Source organism: Sorex araneus, chromosome 9 (assembly GCF_027595985.1).
Source record: "Sorex araneus isolate mSorAra2 chromosome 9, mSorAra2.pri, whole genome shotgun sequence".
Classification (NCBI taxonomy): domain Eukaryota; kingdom Metazoa; phylum Chordata; class Mammalia; order Eulipotyphla; family Soricidae; genus Sorex; species Sorex araneus.
This window is the reverse complement of record NC_073310.1, coordinates 50,470,972-50,485,553: the sequence shown is the minus strand read 5'-3', so window position 1 is coordinate 50,485,553 and position 14,582 is coordinate 50,470,972. Positions and strand designations below refer to the sequence as shown.

Genomic DNA, 14,582 nt, shown 5'->3' with positions numbered 1-14,582 from the left:
ATCTCAGGAACCTCTCCAGCCCTCTGGGTTAAGTATATGAGTGTTTCTTGTAACAGCTCATAACAGACTGTACCAACCTCCACAAGTGCATGAAGAGGGCTGGGGGCGCGTTTAGAATAGAGAAGGTCGGAGCTTTAGAGTAGATTTATCAGACTTACATCATGATCCTTCTGGAGGCTGTGTCTTAAACTTCACTTAAATAGAGTGATTTTGTAGTCCTGACAAAAACTAACAATTATCTTGGTAGCTCTACCAAACCAACAGGAAAAAACTATTTAAGTTATTTAACTTTGCTTCTATTTATCTGGCTAGGTCACATCATATATTTTCTTTCCTTTTTTTTTTTTTGTTTAAACCTGCTAATATTTCAGCAATTACAATGAACTGAATTCATTCTATTTGCCATTTAATTTGAGGAAAACTACTAGCACTAGGACACTTTAATCCAATTAATTCTGAAATGCCCAAAGGTTAGCAACTGCCTAACTAGAAGTAAAGAGCATTCATACAAAAATAACTTAGAATACCTAAGAAATGTCAAATGGTCTGTCATTTTCATACTAATAAGCACCTATTCACCTTTTTTGTCTTTGAATAGCAAAAAGGGTGTGGGTGTGGGCCCTGGTCCTTAGTTACTCATACCTCTTGATCTCCTGGACTTTGGAAATCTCCTTTGCCTATGCTTGTATCCCGGGTCCAGCGAGGGGGTTTCCAAGTTCTTTCCTGCGTTCCTCTGTTATAGTAATAACAGCGCCCTGAACTATCTTTATGCGTCTCCCATTCGCCATTAATCTGGATCGCGGGGCTCCCTGGGAGCGGAGGAAGAGCAGACTGGGATATTTTCAGTTCCTGAAGATTAGCATAGACAGGAGAATCTGGCCGTCCTTGACTTGGAGGTGTTGTTGCCTGGAAAATGTTTGAAATATTCAGCTATAAACTAGCATTTACATATAAATGAAAATGAAACAAAACACAATTTATCGTATGTACCAATTCATTAAAAACATACACAGTTAAATTTTTTTCTGAAAATATAATTTAACATTCACAATCCGATGAAAATAGATACACCCACACACACTCACGCATGCACGTGCACCAACTCTAAAGTGCGCCTCGTATTGCTTCTCAGCGTGAAAGAATTATTTGTCTAGAAATCAAAAGCCATGAGTTACATTTTATGATCCAGCATAACACACTGGATTATGGTGCTGGATTAGGTCATTTCATCTCTTTGAAATAGACTTTTTAAATCTTCATAGATTAGGGAACTGAGTTAAAAAGCAAGATTTCCCACAGCTATAAAGTTAAATGACTTGAAGCAATTTTGAAAAATACAAAAAGTCTCGAGGGCAATGGCATATATTTCAAAAATTATCAAAAATCTACATTTAATGTTAAATCGGAAGTCGAAGCAAAACATTAAAGAAAAAGGGGCCAAGAGAGAGACGGGGCAGGGCACTTGCACTGCATGCAGCCAACCCGGGTTAAATCTCTGGAATTCCATATAGTCTCCCTGTGCACCACCAGGAGTGATCTCTGAGCACAGAGACAGGAGTAACCGCTGAGCACCACCGGGTGTGACCCCAAAACAAGTACAACGAACATTAAAGAGAAAACAGTGCTTAAGCTAAGACTTGACTACACTCTATTCCGTCCCAGATTTCTCAGTTGCCGTAAACAAATCATACCTCTTCCTACTTTTCTTAAGAATTTCTTACTAGTGGAAAATGAGAATTTAGCAGTAACTCACTGATTTACTTCACTTTTTTATTGGGCGGTGGGGGACACTCAGTGGTGCTCAGGGGCTACTTCTGACTCAGTGCTCCAGGATCACTCCTGGTGGTCCTTGGGACCAGGAGGGATCGCACCTGCCACTCCAGCTCTCACATACATACTTCACCCTCTTGAGATACAACTCAGTCCTCTTCCTGTTTTTCAGTATCTCACTAGATGTCAGTCAAGAGCACAGAACACTACCCTTCACAGAATGGCAATGCAAACCACGCTGACTGGGAATTCTAGCTGTTAAAAGCATGCATCTCACATGCCTGAGAAAACATTTTACACCATGTACCATACACACATATAACACTCTGCAGCGCTGTGATCCATGTCACCATTAACCATGTCTTCTCCGAAGATAAGTCAAAGAGGAAAGTTTGAGAAATTAGCAAGAGTGTGATAGCAGGTACCTCGAGCCTCCCTCACACCACCACGTCAGTAGCCCTGAAAACCCCTGAGCACTGCTGGGCCAGGTTGGGCAGCAGCATTTGGTCCTACCCCCCTAAGGAGCACTGAACCAGTTGATGATTAACACTTCAAGTGGCTGTGACTGTCTTGGAGGCTCTTTCTTTACATAAATAAGCAAAAAGGAGGGAGTGCTTCTAACATATGAATCAAGTAAAAATTAAGTTTTGTAGTATATGTAAGATGACTTACGTATGATGCCCTAAAATTGAGCAAGCTTGTTCATGAATTGTTACCAACAAAATACAATGGATTTCTTCGTAAGAAATATTTTTAAAGGAGAACAAACTATATTTTATGGGCCACATCTATCAATAATTAACAGCTGAATTGGGACCAGTACCTCTGCACATGACCCAATTTTATATTTTAAAAATGACTTGGCCTGGTCTACTTTATCTATATATAAATTAAAACAGTCCTTCCCTATCCACAAAAAGAAAAACTGGAGAACCATACATATGACGATAACTTTAAACTTTGATTCTACCTAAATTCTTATATTTTTAAGACCAAATATAGTGTGATATGTGTTCCTTTTATTTTGACATTAGTTCAAGAATTGCTTCTAAAGTAAAATTTAGAGAACAGTAAGAGAGTTATCACCTAAGAAGCTATAATGCTTGCTTCTTTATTATCATGTTACTTGACATGATAATCTAAATACCAGTTGATATTAATGAATAGTCAGTATCAGTCCCTGCTGCCAAGTAAGCTTTGTTTCACATAACTGCTGCATATGCTGTTAGGTCATAACAGCAGAACTAAAGGCAAAAAAGTCAACACTGTAGTAACATACAGTTAATACAAGACAAACTCTTAGGTTCACAACTGAAAACTGCGTATCAATTTTAACTTTCCAAGAAAGTTTTTTTTTTCAGCAAAGCCAAATTTCAGAGGGAAATTAAGCACACTATACTTTGCTTAATAATTTTTAAATACAAAAAATGCTCACATCTGCAAGCTCTACAAAATATACTGATACTTTCTGATTTAACATTTAAAAACTATGAAGCTAGGAAGAGAAGAATTTGAACACAATCCCTATCATTCATTGCCACCAAGGGCCAGCAGCCTAGTAAACCAGAAACAGGTTAAAAAGCAAGACAAAAACAAAACCAAAAACATCTTAATGGCATAAGCCAAATGATATGAAAACGTGTGTGTACAGAAGACCCTGGGCACACACAAAAAGCAATAAACTGAGAAAAGAGAGGGAGATATGGTATTCAGGAAAACAGACTTAGCTGGATTTGGACAGAGAAGCAAACAGAAACTAGGGAAATCAGGAGCAGGGGCGAGGGATACTGCAAAAACACTCAAAATATTTCTAGCTGACATTAAAAACAATGGAAGAAAAGCAGCTTTCAAAAATGAAGCTAAGTGAAGTCGATCGATATTATCTTTATGGGAAACATTCTCTTTCTTACTGTTTGTAATTTTAGTTAGGGAAACTCCAGGCTCCTCAACGTGTATACGATTACATATTCGCAGTCGATCTAACTCTTTACCCCTCCATCTTCCGTCCCCTCCCTCTTCTGCTGTTCTAGCCAACAACTTGAACAACCTCCTCACCATCACAGATCTGGGTCACCATCTCTGCCTCTGGTCCCTCCCCTTACATCCCAAGAAAATATTAGGGCAGATCCCCAGTAGGAAAACTGAGATCTGACAGATCCTGTCTAGCACGCCATACACAAACATACCGATTAAGTCATTTCTGTCAACCAGCAGTAACAGCTGTCAACTGACTACAGTGTGATCCTCCGTACCCTAAATTAAAATCCCTAGCAGTATCGAAAGGGTAAATAGATGGCTGATAGTACAGAAAAAAGCACAGGGCGAGAGGCACCAATACAGACATAGCTGGGGAATTAGTGTGCAGAATTAGGAAGTTTGTCATAGATTAAAAGGTTTGCCAAAAGGGATAACATTTCCCTTCGAGACCAAGCCTACACCTGTGTGGTGTCATTTTCTTTCTTTTTATTGTTTTTGTTTGGGGGCCACGCCCAGCAATGCTCCGGGCTTACTCCTAGCTCAGCACTGAGGGATCACTCCTGGGGAGGTACCACATGGGGTGCTGGGGATCAAACCTGGGTGGGCTGTAAGCAAGTTCCCTACCCACTGTACTACCACTCAAGCCCCTGAGGTCATTTCCCATGCCCTTTCTGACAGCCACAGATACTGAGCATGGAACTTAATATTAAATCGTGCACTATTCCAGACTTACTTGTCTTCCTTTCACCCCAGGACTTGATTATTTTTGAGGCAGAAACACTTGCGTTTCATTTTTAATCTCTTCATCTTCAGTGCCTAGACTAGCACCTACACATAAGCACTTGATATATTACTGAGAGGGAATTACTTTGATATAGCCAAACAAATAGTCATCAGTGTGGGAGAATGGACACAGCTCAGCACTAGAGCAGTTGCCTTGCATGAGTGAGGCACTGGGTTCGATCCCCGAATCTTGGAATCCACAAATTAAAATTCATTCTCTACTGCTGTTTGTTGTTGTTGTTGTTGTTGCTTTTGAGCCACACCCAGAGATGCACAAGGGTTACTCCTGGCTCTGTACTCAAGAATTACTCCTGGTGGTGCTCGGGGGACCATATGGGATGCTGGGAATCGAACCCGGGTTTGCAAGGAAAACACTCTACCCACTGTGCTATCACTCCAGCCCCTCTACTGCTGTTTTTAAAGTCAAGAGTTTTCATCATAATCCACTGCCTTAATAAAATGAATTTACACATTACTAGCTCTTTCCCCCAAATTACAGCTAATTTATGAAAAACTAAATATATTCTATGTGTCATATTTTAGCTTCTACCTTAACCCTTTTCTTTATATACTATTCCAGTTCTTTCACTATCCATTACGCAGTTGAGAATCTCAAAGTCGTACTGTATCTCTGCTCTTTACCTCAACAGAGTTCTACTCCTAATATATCCTGGATCCCTTTCTGTCCCATTCCAAGATAACTACCCTTGGCTGGGTCGTCTCCTCCTGGCTGAGTGTTTACAAGCATCCAAAGCCATCAACCATCCCCATTCCTTCACCTGTCGACCTGTTTCTCACTGTACTGATCATTCTCTAAGGAGATAGAGCCTATCTTGACCTGTCTTGTTATTTGCCCACTTAAAACCATCAGCATTTTATTGACTCAGACACCTAAATCAAAGGAAAGGGTCTACAGCTTGTGATCACTCCTGTGTGAGAAAAAGAAATGAAGCTTTCCTGTGTCCTTGTCATTCTCTTTACATCTTCACTGTAAAATCCATGATACTTAGAATTCTGCCAGAAGGACCAGGCACCCCTCCCAAATACCTTCAAATCTCTTTATTTGTCTCCCCAGGATATCCTGTTCCCCACCACTCATCAACATATGCAACCAGAGAACTAGATTAAAAAATCGTATTTTGGGGGGCTGGAGCGATAGTACAGCAGGTAGGGTGTTTGCCTTGCATGCGGTTAACCAGGGTTCGATTCCCAGCATCCCATATGGTCCCCCGAACATTGCCAGGAGTAATTCCTGAGTGCAAAGCCCGGAGTAAGCCCTGTGTATCACCGGGTGTGACCCAAAAAGCAAAAAAAGTCATATTTTCTTTGCAATGCTCCATAATTTCTCACCAAGAAAAATCCAGGGTTCCTGGGCACTAATAATTACAGTGGCACTAATCCATAAAGTGAGCAATGTACATCGTTTGCAATTCTCCAGCTGCCGTACCGAAAGGGCCCAAGCCGGAAAGACAGTGCAGCAGGCAGGGCGCTTGCCTTGCCCGCAGCCAGCTGGGTTCTACGGTTCCCCGGGCCCACCAGGAGTGACGGGTGGGTTTTGAGCCAGAGAAGCCCTGAGCATCACCAGGTATGGCCCCCAAACAAGAAGTAAACTAACATACAAACAAAAAAACTTTTAAACAAAATAAATAGAAGGGCCTCAAGCACTGCCTGGGTTGCCTGGTGCCCCCTGGCTGGGCTGGGCCTGAGGAGCACCGTGATCCCGGACGGCTGAGCAATACTAAGGGCCCTGCGCCCCCTGCAACTGCGGCACACAGGCCAGCGAGAGCAGGCCTGCTCGCCAAGCCAGCCCCCTCAGCACTCTCGCTTGCTCGCAGGCTTCTTGGCTGGCTTATTGCTACCCTAGAGAAGCCCGTGTTCTCTTTTGCACACACTCTTTCGCTCCCTTCACATCTTTCTAAATAAGTTTCAACAGAAGCTTTTTCATTTCAAAAAAAAGGGGGGGAGGGAGAAATAAATAGGAAAATAGGAAAACTGAATTCTAGTAGTCACCTAATCCAATATAGCAAACTAACATTTTACCATATAATGAGATGTTTTGAGATTTAAAAAAGCATAATAATAATAATAATAATAAATAGTGTATTTCACACATGTCAACTCAGATCCAAATTTTTCATCAAAAATATTTTATCTACATCTGTTTCATAAAAGTTACACTTGAAAAACAGTCACATGTTCATATTATTCTAAATGTTCTTAAAAGTTTTCCAACAGGGGTCGGAGCGAAAGTATAGTGGGTAGTGCGTTTGTCTTGCACACGGCCAACCCAGGTTCAATCCCCAGCATCCCATATGGTCCCCTGAGCACCTCTAGGTGTGATTCCTGAGTGCAGAGCCAGGAGTAACCCCTGAGCATCGCCAGGTGTGACCCAAAAAGGAAAAAGAAAAAAAAATGTTTTCCAATACATGAACCAAGTGTCTGTTTTCACATCTGAACTAATTTCGTAAAGTAAATAAAATTCAGGCCCTGGCCATTAGTCACATCCCAGGGCACATGAACCGTGCCTGGCAAGTGGCACTTACACAGGCCTGAGCCACGCTGCAGCAGTTTGTCTTCACCCTTCCTGCTGGTTGGCATCACAGGATTACGTTTTAGTCCCCAACTCAACTGTGCATCCCTAAGAGTTCAGCTCAAGACCATCCTTAATCTTGATGTATTTTCAGAGTCTAGAAACAAACATGCTGCAGATCCTTTCTCGAGCCCTGACTCCGACTCCGGTGAGTATTTTCCCAGTAACATCTTTCCCAATCCACAGAATATTTTAAGAAGCAGAAAGGTCACAGAAACAGCTGCTAGGGCGATTTCTTGACGAAACTTCATTATTAATTTGTGTTAAAAAGCATTCAGCCAGATATGTTTGTCCTCGGTCAGTTAAACAAACGAAATTCTTCAAGAGGGCATTTTGCTGAGACAGCAAGAGTTATTATTTTACGCTGATGAAGGAACAGGCTACAGACTGATGCACTGCCATTCACTATTACAAAATCCCTCTGGGGAACCTGAATAGTAACTATAGGATCAGCATTCAGTGATGATTAAAGAATAGTCTGTGATAAAATTATTCTAGAAGAGTAAAACATTTATGATACAAATCCAGATTAGCTTGATGACAGCACTTACTCCATACACAAGCCCAAGCTTTGAAGTTAAGGTTTCGGCAAGAGCCCAAACAATTTCAAGATACAGAATTAATTCAGTTATATGGTATATGTATGCACTGAATGTGACTCCACCTCATTTTCCAGCAAAAAGGCTATTTATTCCTTGCTACACTTTTTAAAAACTAAGAAATATATATTATATTTAAGAAAAGAGGAACTGGCAGATAGAGAAGGGAACACCAAGTAAAGGGTATTTGGAGGACCAGCTCGGGTTGGGAGATGCGAACCGAATGTAGACTATAGACCGAACACAATGGGCACTCCATGCCTCTAGTGCAAACTACAACACCCAAAAGGAAAGAGATAACAAAAGGGAATGCCCTGCCACAGAGGCGGGGTGGGGTGGGGGGGAAGGGGTGAGGGTGCTGGGAGGGATACTGGGACCATTGGTGGTGGAGAATGGGCACTGGTGGAGGGATGGATACTCGATCAGTGTATGACTGAAACACAAGCATGAAAGTCTGTAAATCTGCAACTGTACCCCTCGGTGATTCACTAATAAGAATTTAAAAAAGAAAATGAAGAAAGGAGGAGTTGGAGAGAGAGTACAATGGGCATGGCACTTTGTCACATGAGGCTGACCCAGGTGTGATCCCCGGCACCCTGGATGGTCCCGAGTCCTGCCATGATTCCCTGAGTCCTGCCAGGAGTGACCTCTGAGCACAGGGCCAGAAGTAAGCCCTGAGCACTGCTGGGTGTCGCCCAAAATCAAAAGAACAAAAAATAAATTTAAGGAAAAGAATTTACAAATTGTCATTTCAAATAAACACACCAAATAATTGGATCAGGGGCTGCAGAGCTGCGTCAAGGTGCCTGCCTGAAATGCCCCCACTGCTAATGACCAGCACCACTATGATGCCCAGGCACCTGTGCCCTCCTGAGCACAGAGCATACAACAGTCCCTAGCCACGACTCAGCGTGGCGCAAACCCCAAAACTAAAATTAATGAATTTCTTACTTATCACATGTGCCAACTCATTAGCATATCTTCATAAGAAGACTATAATGCAATTGCCTGAATTGTTGATTTTATTATTTCCAAGTAGTGCATAATTAAAAGTGTTAAGGCATTATTACATTAAAGATGTAGTAAATGCCTTAAATGTATTAAAGTAAATAAAAACAAATGACTATCATAATTTTATAAAGCAAGAAAACTTAGGACCTTAGTTCCTTGAAAGAGTCAAAACTGATAATTCAACACATACAATGCAAAAATATATACATGCATTCATACATACATTTGCAAGAAAAAGATCAAAAACTACATATTTGTAGTTTTTTACTACAAATTTACTATTGGTTTTGTTTTGGGTTTTATTCATTTGCACTTTCCAATTTATTCTTCAGGGAGCACATTTATTGTGAAATTTAAAACAAAAATTATGAAAAAATGTTATTAGTTTTAACCTCATCTATAATCGTGGAATAATTTTTTGAAAGTTGTATAGCCTAAGTGATAAAAAAGCAAGACCAATTACAATACCTATGAAGGTCAATACTCAAAGCTTCAAGTTTACCCAGGAAATCTAGAGCAAACAAAGGAAGAGGACTTGCTTGTGGTCAGAGACAGTTTGGGTTTATTCTAAAGCAAAATGTAAGCACTGTGCTTGGAACCACACTGTGCTTAGAAACCATCATAGTAAGCTGCATTGAGAATTCAGTTTCCATTAGCAAGTTCTCCAAGTTGCTAATGGGTAAAACACTTAAGGAAGGGAAAAAGAGGAGAAGTCAAATGGGATTGTGCTGTATAAGCAGCCAAAAGACAAAGTGAAACAGGATTGTGCTATGTAAGTAGCCAGACTCCAGTATTTCTCTTTGAGCTGGTCCTCCAAAGATTCCAGTCCTCCTCTCTCTGTAACCATGACCGCTTCCATCTTCAGCTCTTTTTTCATCTTGCAAAACTGAACTTTTGTACCTGTTACATAACTCTCTAGTCTCCTCTCTCTTCCCATTTCTTGGCAACCAACATTCTTTCTGTCTCCATGAACTTGACTAATGTAGGTTCCTCATACATGTGGAATCATGCATAACCTTTAATTTCACTTAGCAAAGTGTCCTGACGATTCATCCAGGCTGTAGCATGTGTCAGACTATCCCAGATACCACATTTATCTATTCATCTGTGGGTGGAAACTTGGATGAAAGGCTCCAACTTCTGGTTACTGTGAACAATACTGCCATAAAGAACATTAGAAATATCTGTTCAAGCCCCACTCTGTTCTTTAGGTGTTGATATAACTGATAGCAGCTGTCACGTGACTGGGTTTAAAAGGTGCCTGGAGAGCTGGTACAACATTCTGGGTGTGCGAGTAATGTTATTTGTATCAGGAACTGAGTAAATAAGATTGCCCTCCCCAGTGTGGCTGAGGCACCCAAATACATTAAAGGTCTAATGAAACAACAAGGCAGAGGAAAGGCAAATGCACTTAGTTGAACTAAGAAACTACTGATAGATTCAAAGTCTTGTTCCTGGGTCCTGGGATTCATCAAGAACTTATCCCAGGAGACCTTCGAATTTCTTTGGCTTGGACTGCATCATGCTACTAGTTGCCCTGGTTGTCCAGCTTGCAGTGGCAATACCATGGGATTCCTAGCTTCCACCCCCGTTCCCATTACCTCTTTCTCTCTATATCTTATTGGTTGTTTCTTTGAAGAACCCAAATACAGATTTATACCCAGAGCCCTTTTCCTTGAAACTTCTGAAATAAAACTCAGCATCAATTTGAAAGGTCATATTAAAACATGACATGAGTACTTTATGGATCTTTCACTTTATGACCTCTTACACATTAGTACTGAAGACGACATGAACCTAAAAGGGGGCCAGAAAGATAGCTCAGTGGGCGGAGTGCATGCTGTACCGGCATTGCATGGTCCTCGGAGCCCCATCAAGAGTGACTCCCCACCACCAACCCCAGCACAAAGTTGACCCAAAACACAAAATTTAAAAAAAAAAAAGAAAAGGAAAAAAACCTCAAAGGAGTATTAATCTAGAGCTGAAATTTAAAGTAACTGAAATATCTTTTCTTCTTGAATCCTCATATATTTCAAGTCTCAAGCAGAAAAATATGAAAGTCTAACTACATTTTATAGAACAAGAAACAAAATCATGTAACAAATATACTTCAGTTCTATAGAGTTAAATGCAGACTTTGTTTTCCATTGCTTTCCCCAAGATCCTAAGTCTCTTTTTCAAAGGTCTTCCAATTATTCTTCCACATCAAAACTACCTCTCAGTTCAGAATTTAAAAAATTACAAAATAATGTTCTTAAATACAAAGTTTCTTAAGTCAAACTGACTCCTGACCTTCACTGAGGGACTCAGAATTAACTGCATCCTGTTCCAATTCTTGCTTGAGACATCCTGCCTCTCTTTAACAGCACATCAGTTGATATACTTACTCCTTTCCATCAAATATTGAACATGCACAAGTGAAATAGAAAGTTTTTCATTCAGGCTTCAGAAATCCCTACACATGAAACAAGCATGAAAATCAGTGGCAGAAATCTAAATAAAGATTTATTTTGTGCAGGGTATCCATTTTGGATAAAGCTGTTTTTCAGATTGAGATCTCTCTTTCTCTCTCTCTCTCTCCCCCCTCCCTCCCTCCCTCCCTCCCTCCCTCCCTCCCTCCCTCCTTCTCCCTCCCTTCTTTCCTCTCCCTCCCTCCCTCCCTCCCTCCTTTTGGGGCCATTTCCAGTAGCTATATGGGGTACCAGCGGTCAAAGCCTGTGTACAAGGCTTTGTTTTAGCAAAACACGATAGTTTTGCTCCGGCTCTACGGAGAGGAAGCTCTATAGCTCAATGGGCTGAAGACACACTCTGCTAGTCAGCTCCCCAAAATGGCAGGGTCCCACATGGACCACAGAGGGAGATCCCTGAGCATGGAGCAGAGTCTGAAGTAACCTCTTGAACAGTGCAGGGTATGACCCAAGCCACACCGCACTCCCCAACCTACCACCACCCCAAAAAAAAAAAAAAAAAAAAGAACAAAACAAAAAAACAAAGAATGAGACATAGTGAAAGCGGCAACAAGTGTCCTGGTTCCTTCTAACAGAACGAAATCCAAGTTAGAGAGAAAGAAACAAGTCTGGTTGTCACAATCTTCAGTCCTCAGATTCTACTTTACGGAGAGTACTCACAGAAAAACTATAATAATATATCAGAACAAGTAATTAGTATCCATACCATTCTTTTTAAACAATTACACGTAGCTAGCAGAGGAACAATGACATATAAGTCTTTAAATCTCTAAAGGAAAAGAAAAAAAATCATATTTATTCCCATCTGATTTTGTTAAAGAACATCTAGATGTCAAGTTATTGCAACTCTGCAGAATTCATTTAAATAATACTAAAACAGTCAATGAGGGGAAAAAAAAATAACTGAAACAGGAAATAATTTTTCTTTGAAAACAAAAAGCTCTGGTTCTTAGGCATCTGCTCCATGACTGAATATTTACCAGTAACATTCAGATAATACAGAGGCTTAACAATTTTGGTAATTCAAGTGAAAAAAATCTGACCTACTTAATAAAGATACTGAGTTGAAAATGAAACTTTTTAATGACACTGGTGGCTAGAAAAGTGATGCACTACGCTGCAAGAGATGCTACTTACTCTTTTTTAAAATGAAAAATATGAAAGGTCCCCCTAAAGGTTCTTTAAAGGAAATAGAAATTAGACTTTAAAACTCTCCAGAAATTTACAACTCGAATGATATAACCCTTGCTGATGTATTGAATGAAGTTATATAGGAAGAGGCTATTACCCTTTACTCAGAATTTTTAACTTAAGTTCAACATCTTGCTTTTCCAAGATTTCATAATGAAATTCCTAAGACTTCTGTAGGACACAAACCCCAAACTGTCCTAAACCTGAAGAAAATTTTCAGCAAAAATTAACAATACAATGTTGCAGAATATCCAAATAATATCTGTGTGGCAACATTCTACAATTTTATATTTGAGTATCTCTTTGCATTTTACATTAAATTGAGACAAAGAAAGAAAGTAAAAACATTTACATTTGTCTATTTCCTTATGGTATATGGATAGACAAACTATGTTTAAACCGAAACTATGGTCTGTTTAATAATTACATTAGTGAAATACAGCCACACCCCTGCTCCACTTTGTCTCGGCTATTTTGAGAATACGATGGCAATAGCTGAGACCACGCAGCCCCAAAGCCCAAAGTGCTTACTCTCTCTCTTCAGAAAAGGTTTGCCAACTCCTGTGAAAATGCTTTGCCCATTTTAAACTAGATTTTATTTGAACTAAGTACACAAGAATCTGATGAGTATGAATCAGGCTGCATTCTTCCAAATTATTTCAAATAAATACACAGTTTAGACATTTCAACACTGACATTCTACAAAAATCTCAGAAAAGATAAACAGAAAATGCAATTCAGGAGACAGAAAGATAGTACAGCAGGTAGAGCACGTGCTTTGCAAGGCGGCTGACCAGGGTTCAATCCCCAGCATCTCACAGGGTCCCCTCAGCCCACCCAGAGTGATTCCTGAGGGTGGAGCCAGGAGTAAGCCCTGACCACACTAGATGCTGCCTCCCACTGCCCCCACGCCCACCCCACAAAAAAAGCAATCTTTAGCAATGTGAAAGTGTCTCTTTCTATTAACAATGACCAATTGCACTGATTTTCTTAAATCACATATAGGCTTTAATATTTATTTAAATCAGCAGGAGCGAGAGAGAAAGCACAGAGGTAAGGTATTTGTGCCTCACATGCGGCTGATATCCAGTTTGATCTCCAGCACCACTTTTGGTCCCCTGAGCACAGAATCAGGGCTAAGTAAGTCCTGAACAACTATTTGTTGTACACACACACACACACACACACACACACACACACACACACACACACTTAACTTACTTAACTATGGAAACAGTTATCCTAAGAACTTTATAGTGATTCCCTTTGAAGAGGGAAATTTGATTTACAAATATAACTTTTTAATACCCATGATAAATAAATATAAAGATTAAATACAGACCGTCTAGCTTCATTAATTGTCTAAATTACTTAACTTATTCTTCCCCCACATAGTTTTCTTCTGATCTCCTTATCGGATCATTATAGATTACATCCCAACTAATCACCAAACATGCTCGGACGTGGCACTGCTTTCTAAACTAATCACCCTCATACATTAATAGACTGACACTAGCCTGGCAATGTTGCATCCAAAAAATCCCATTAACTAAAGTCACCACCTCTTACAATACCAAAATTGGAGTGGTAAATCCTATAGAGTTTCTTAAGACTTATATAAATATCCCCTGTAATCTTCCACTAGTCCATTCACTGCCCACTCTAAACCCAGGAAGTCAGGGAGTATTCGTGAAGCATAAAACTTTTTCTTATGGGCTATAGTAAGTAAGGAACAGAAATAATCTACGACTCTTCGACAGTGATTCCCAGCATTCAGTCACAAAGGCAGGACACTATTGGCTCTACTACAGAGCATGCCCTTCACTCATCCTCTCATCCTCTCTACAGCACAAAGTATGTGCTGGTGAGCAACAGACATTTAGTTGACACATGCATGATGAATTACTCCAATAATCCTAATGTTATGATTTTTACTTGATTTTCCTTGTCTATTTGATGTTCTCCCTTCCCAAATGAAATACATTCAAAATAGTTAACTAATATGCGAGGGAGGAAAATTCAGTTCTCTTCAAGGCCCAGCAGCGTTACTTAATTCAAAGTGTATTACTTAACGTGATGGGTTCAGAGTTCTCTGAAATACAGGGGCGATACTGCAGGTTCTATTTTCAAAGACCTGCCAGGTGGAAGTCTCAGAAAAATGCTTATTTAGAAAACAGAGTCTCAGATCGCTTC

At 40.2% G+C, this 14,582-nt stretch overlaps 1 protein-coding gene across 9 annotated transcripts in view; it reads right to left on the bottom strand.

Moving 5' to 3' along the window:
* ARHGAP12 (Rho GTPase activating protein 12) overlaps positions 1-14,582 on the bottom strand; it is a 114,830-nt gene that overhangs the window by 52,320 nt on the left and 47,928 nt on the right. For 7 of the 9 annotated variants that reach the window (XM_055147346.1, XM_055147347.1, XM_055147341.1 and 4 more), the window contains one exon: positions 643-906. The exons of the other annotated variants lie outside the window; for them this stretch is intronic. In XM_055147346.1, the coding sequence (XP_055003321.1) occupies positions 643-906 (264 nt within the window). The remainder of the gene's footprint in view (positions 1-642; positions 907-14,582) is intronic. 9 annotated transcript variants of the gene reach the window in all.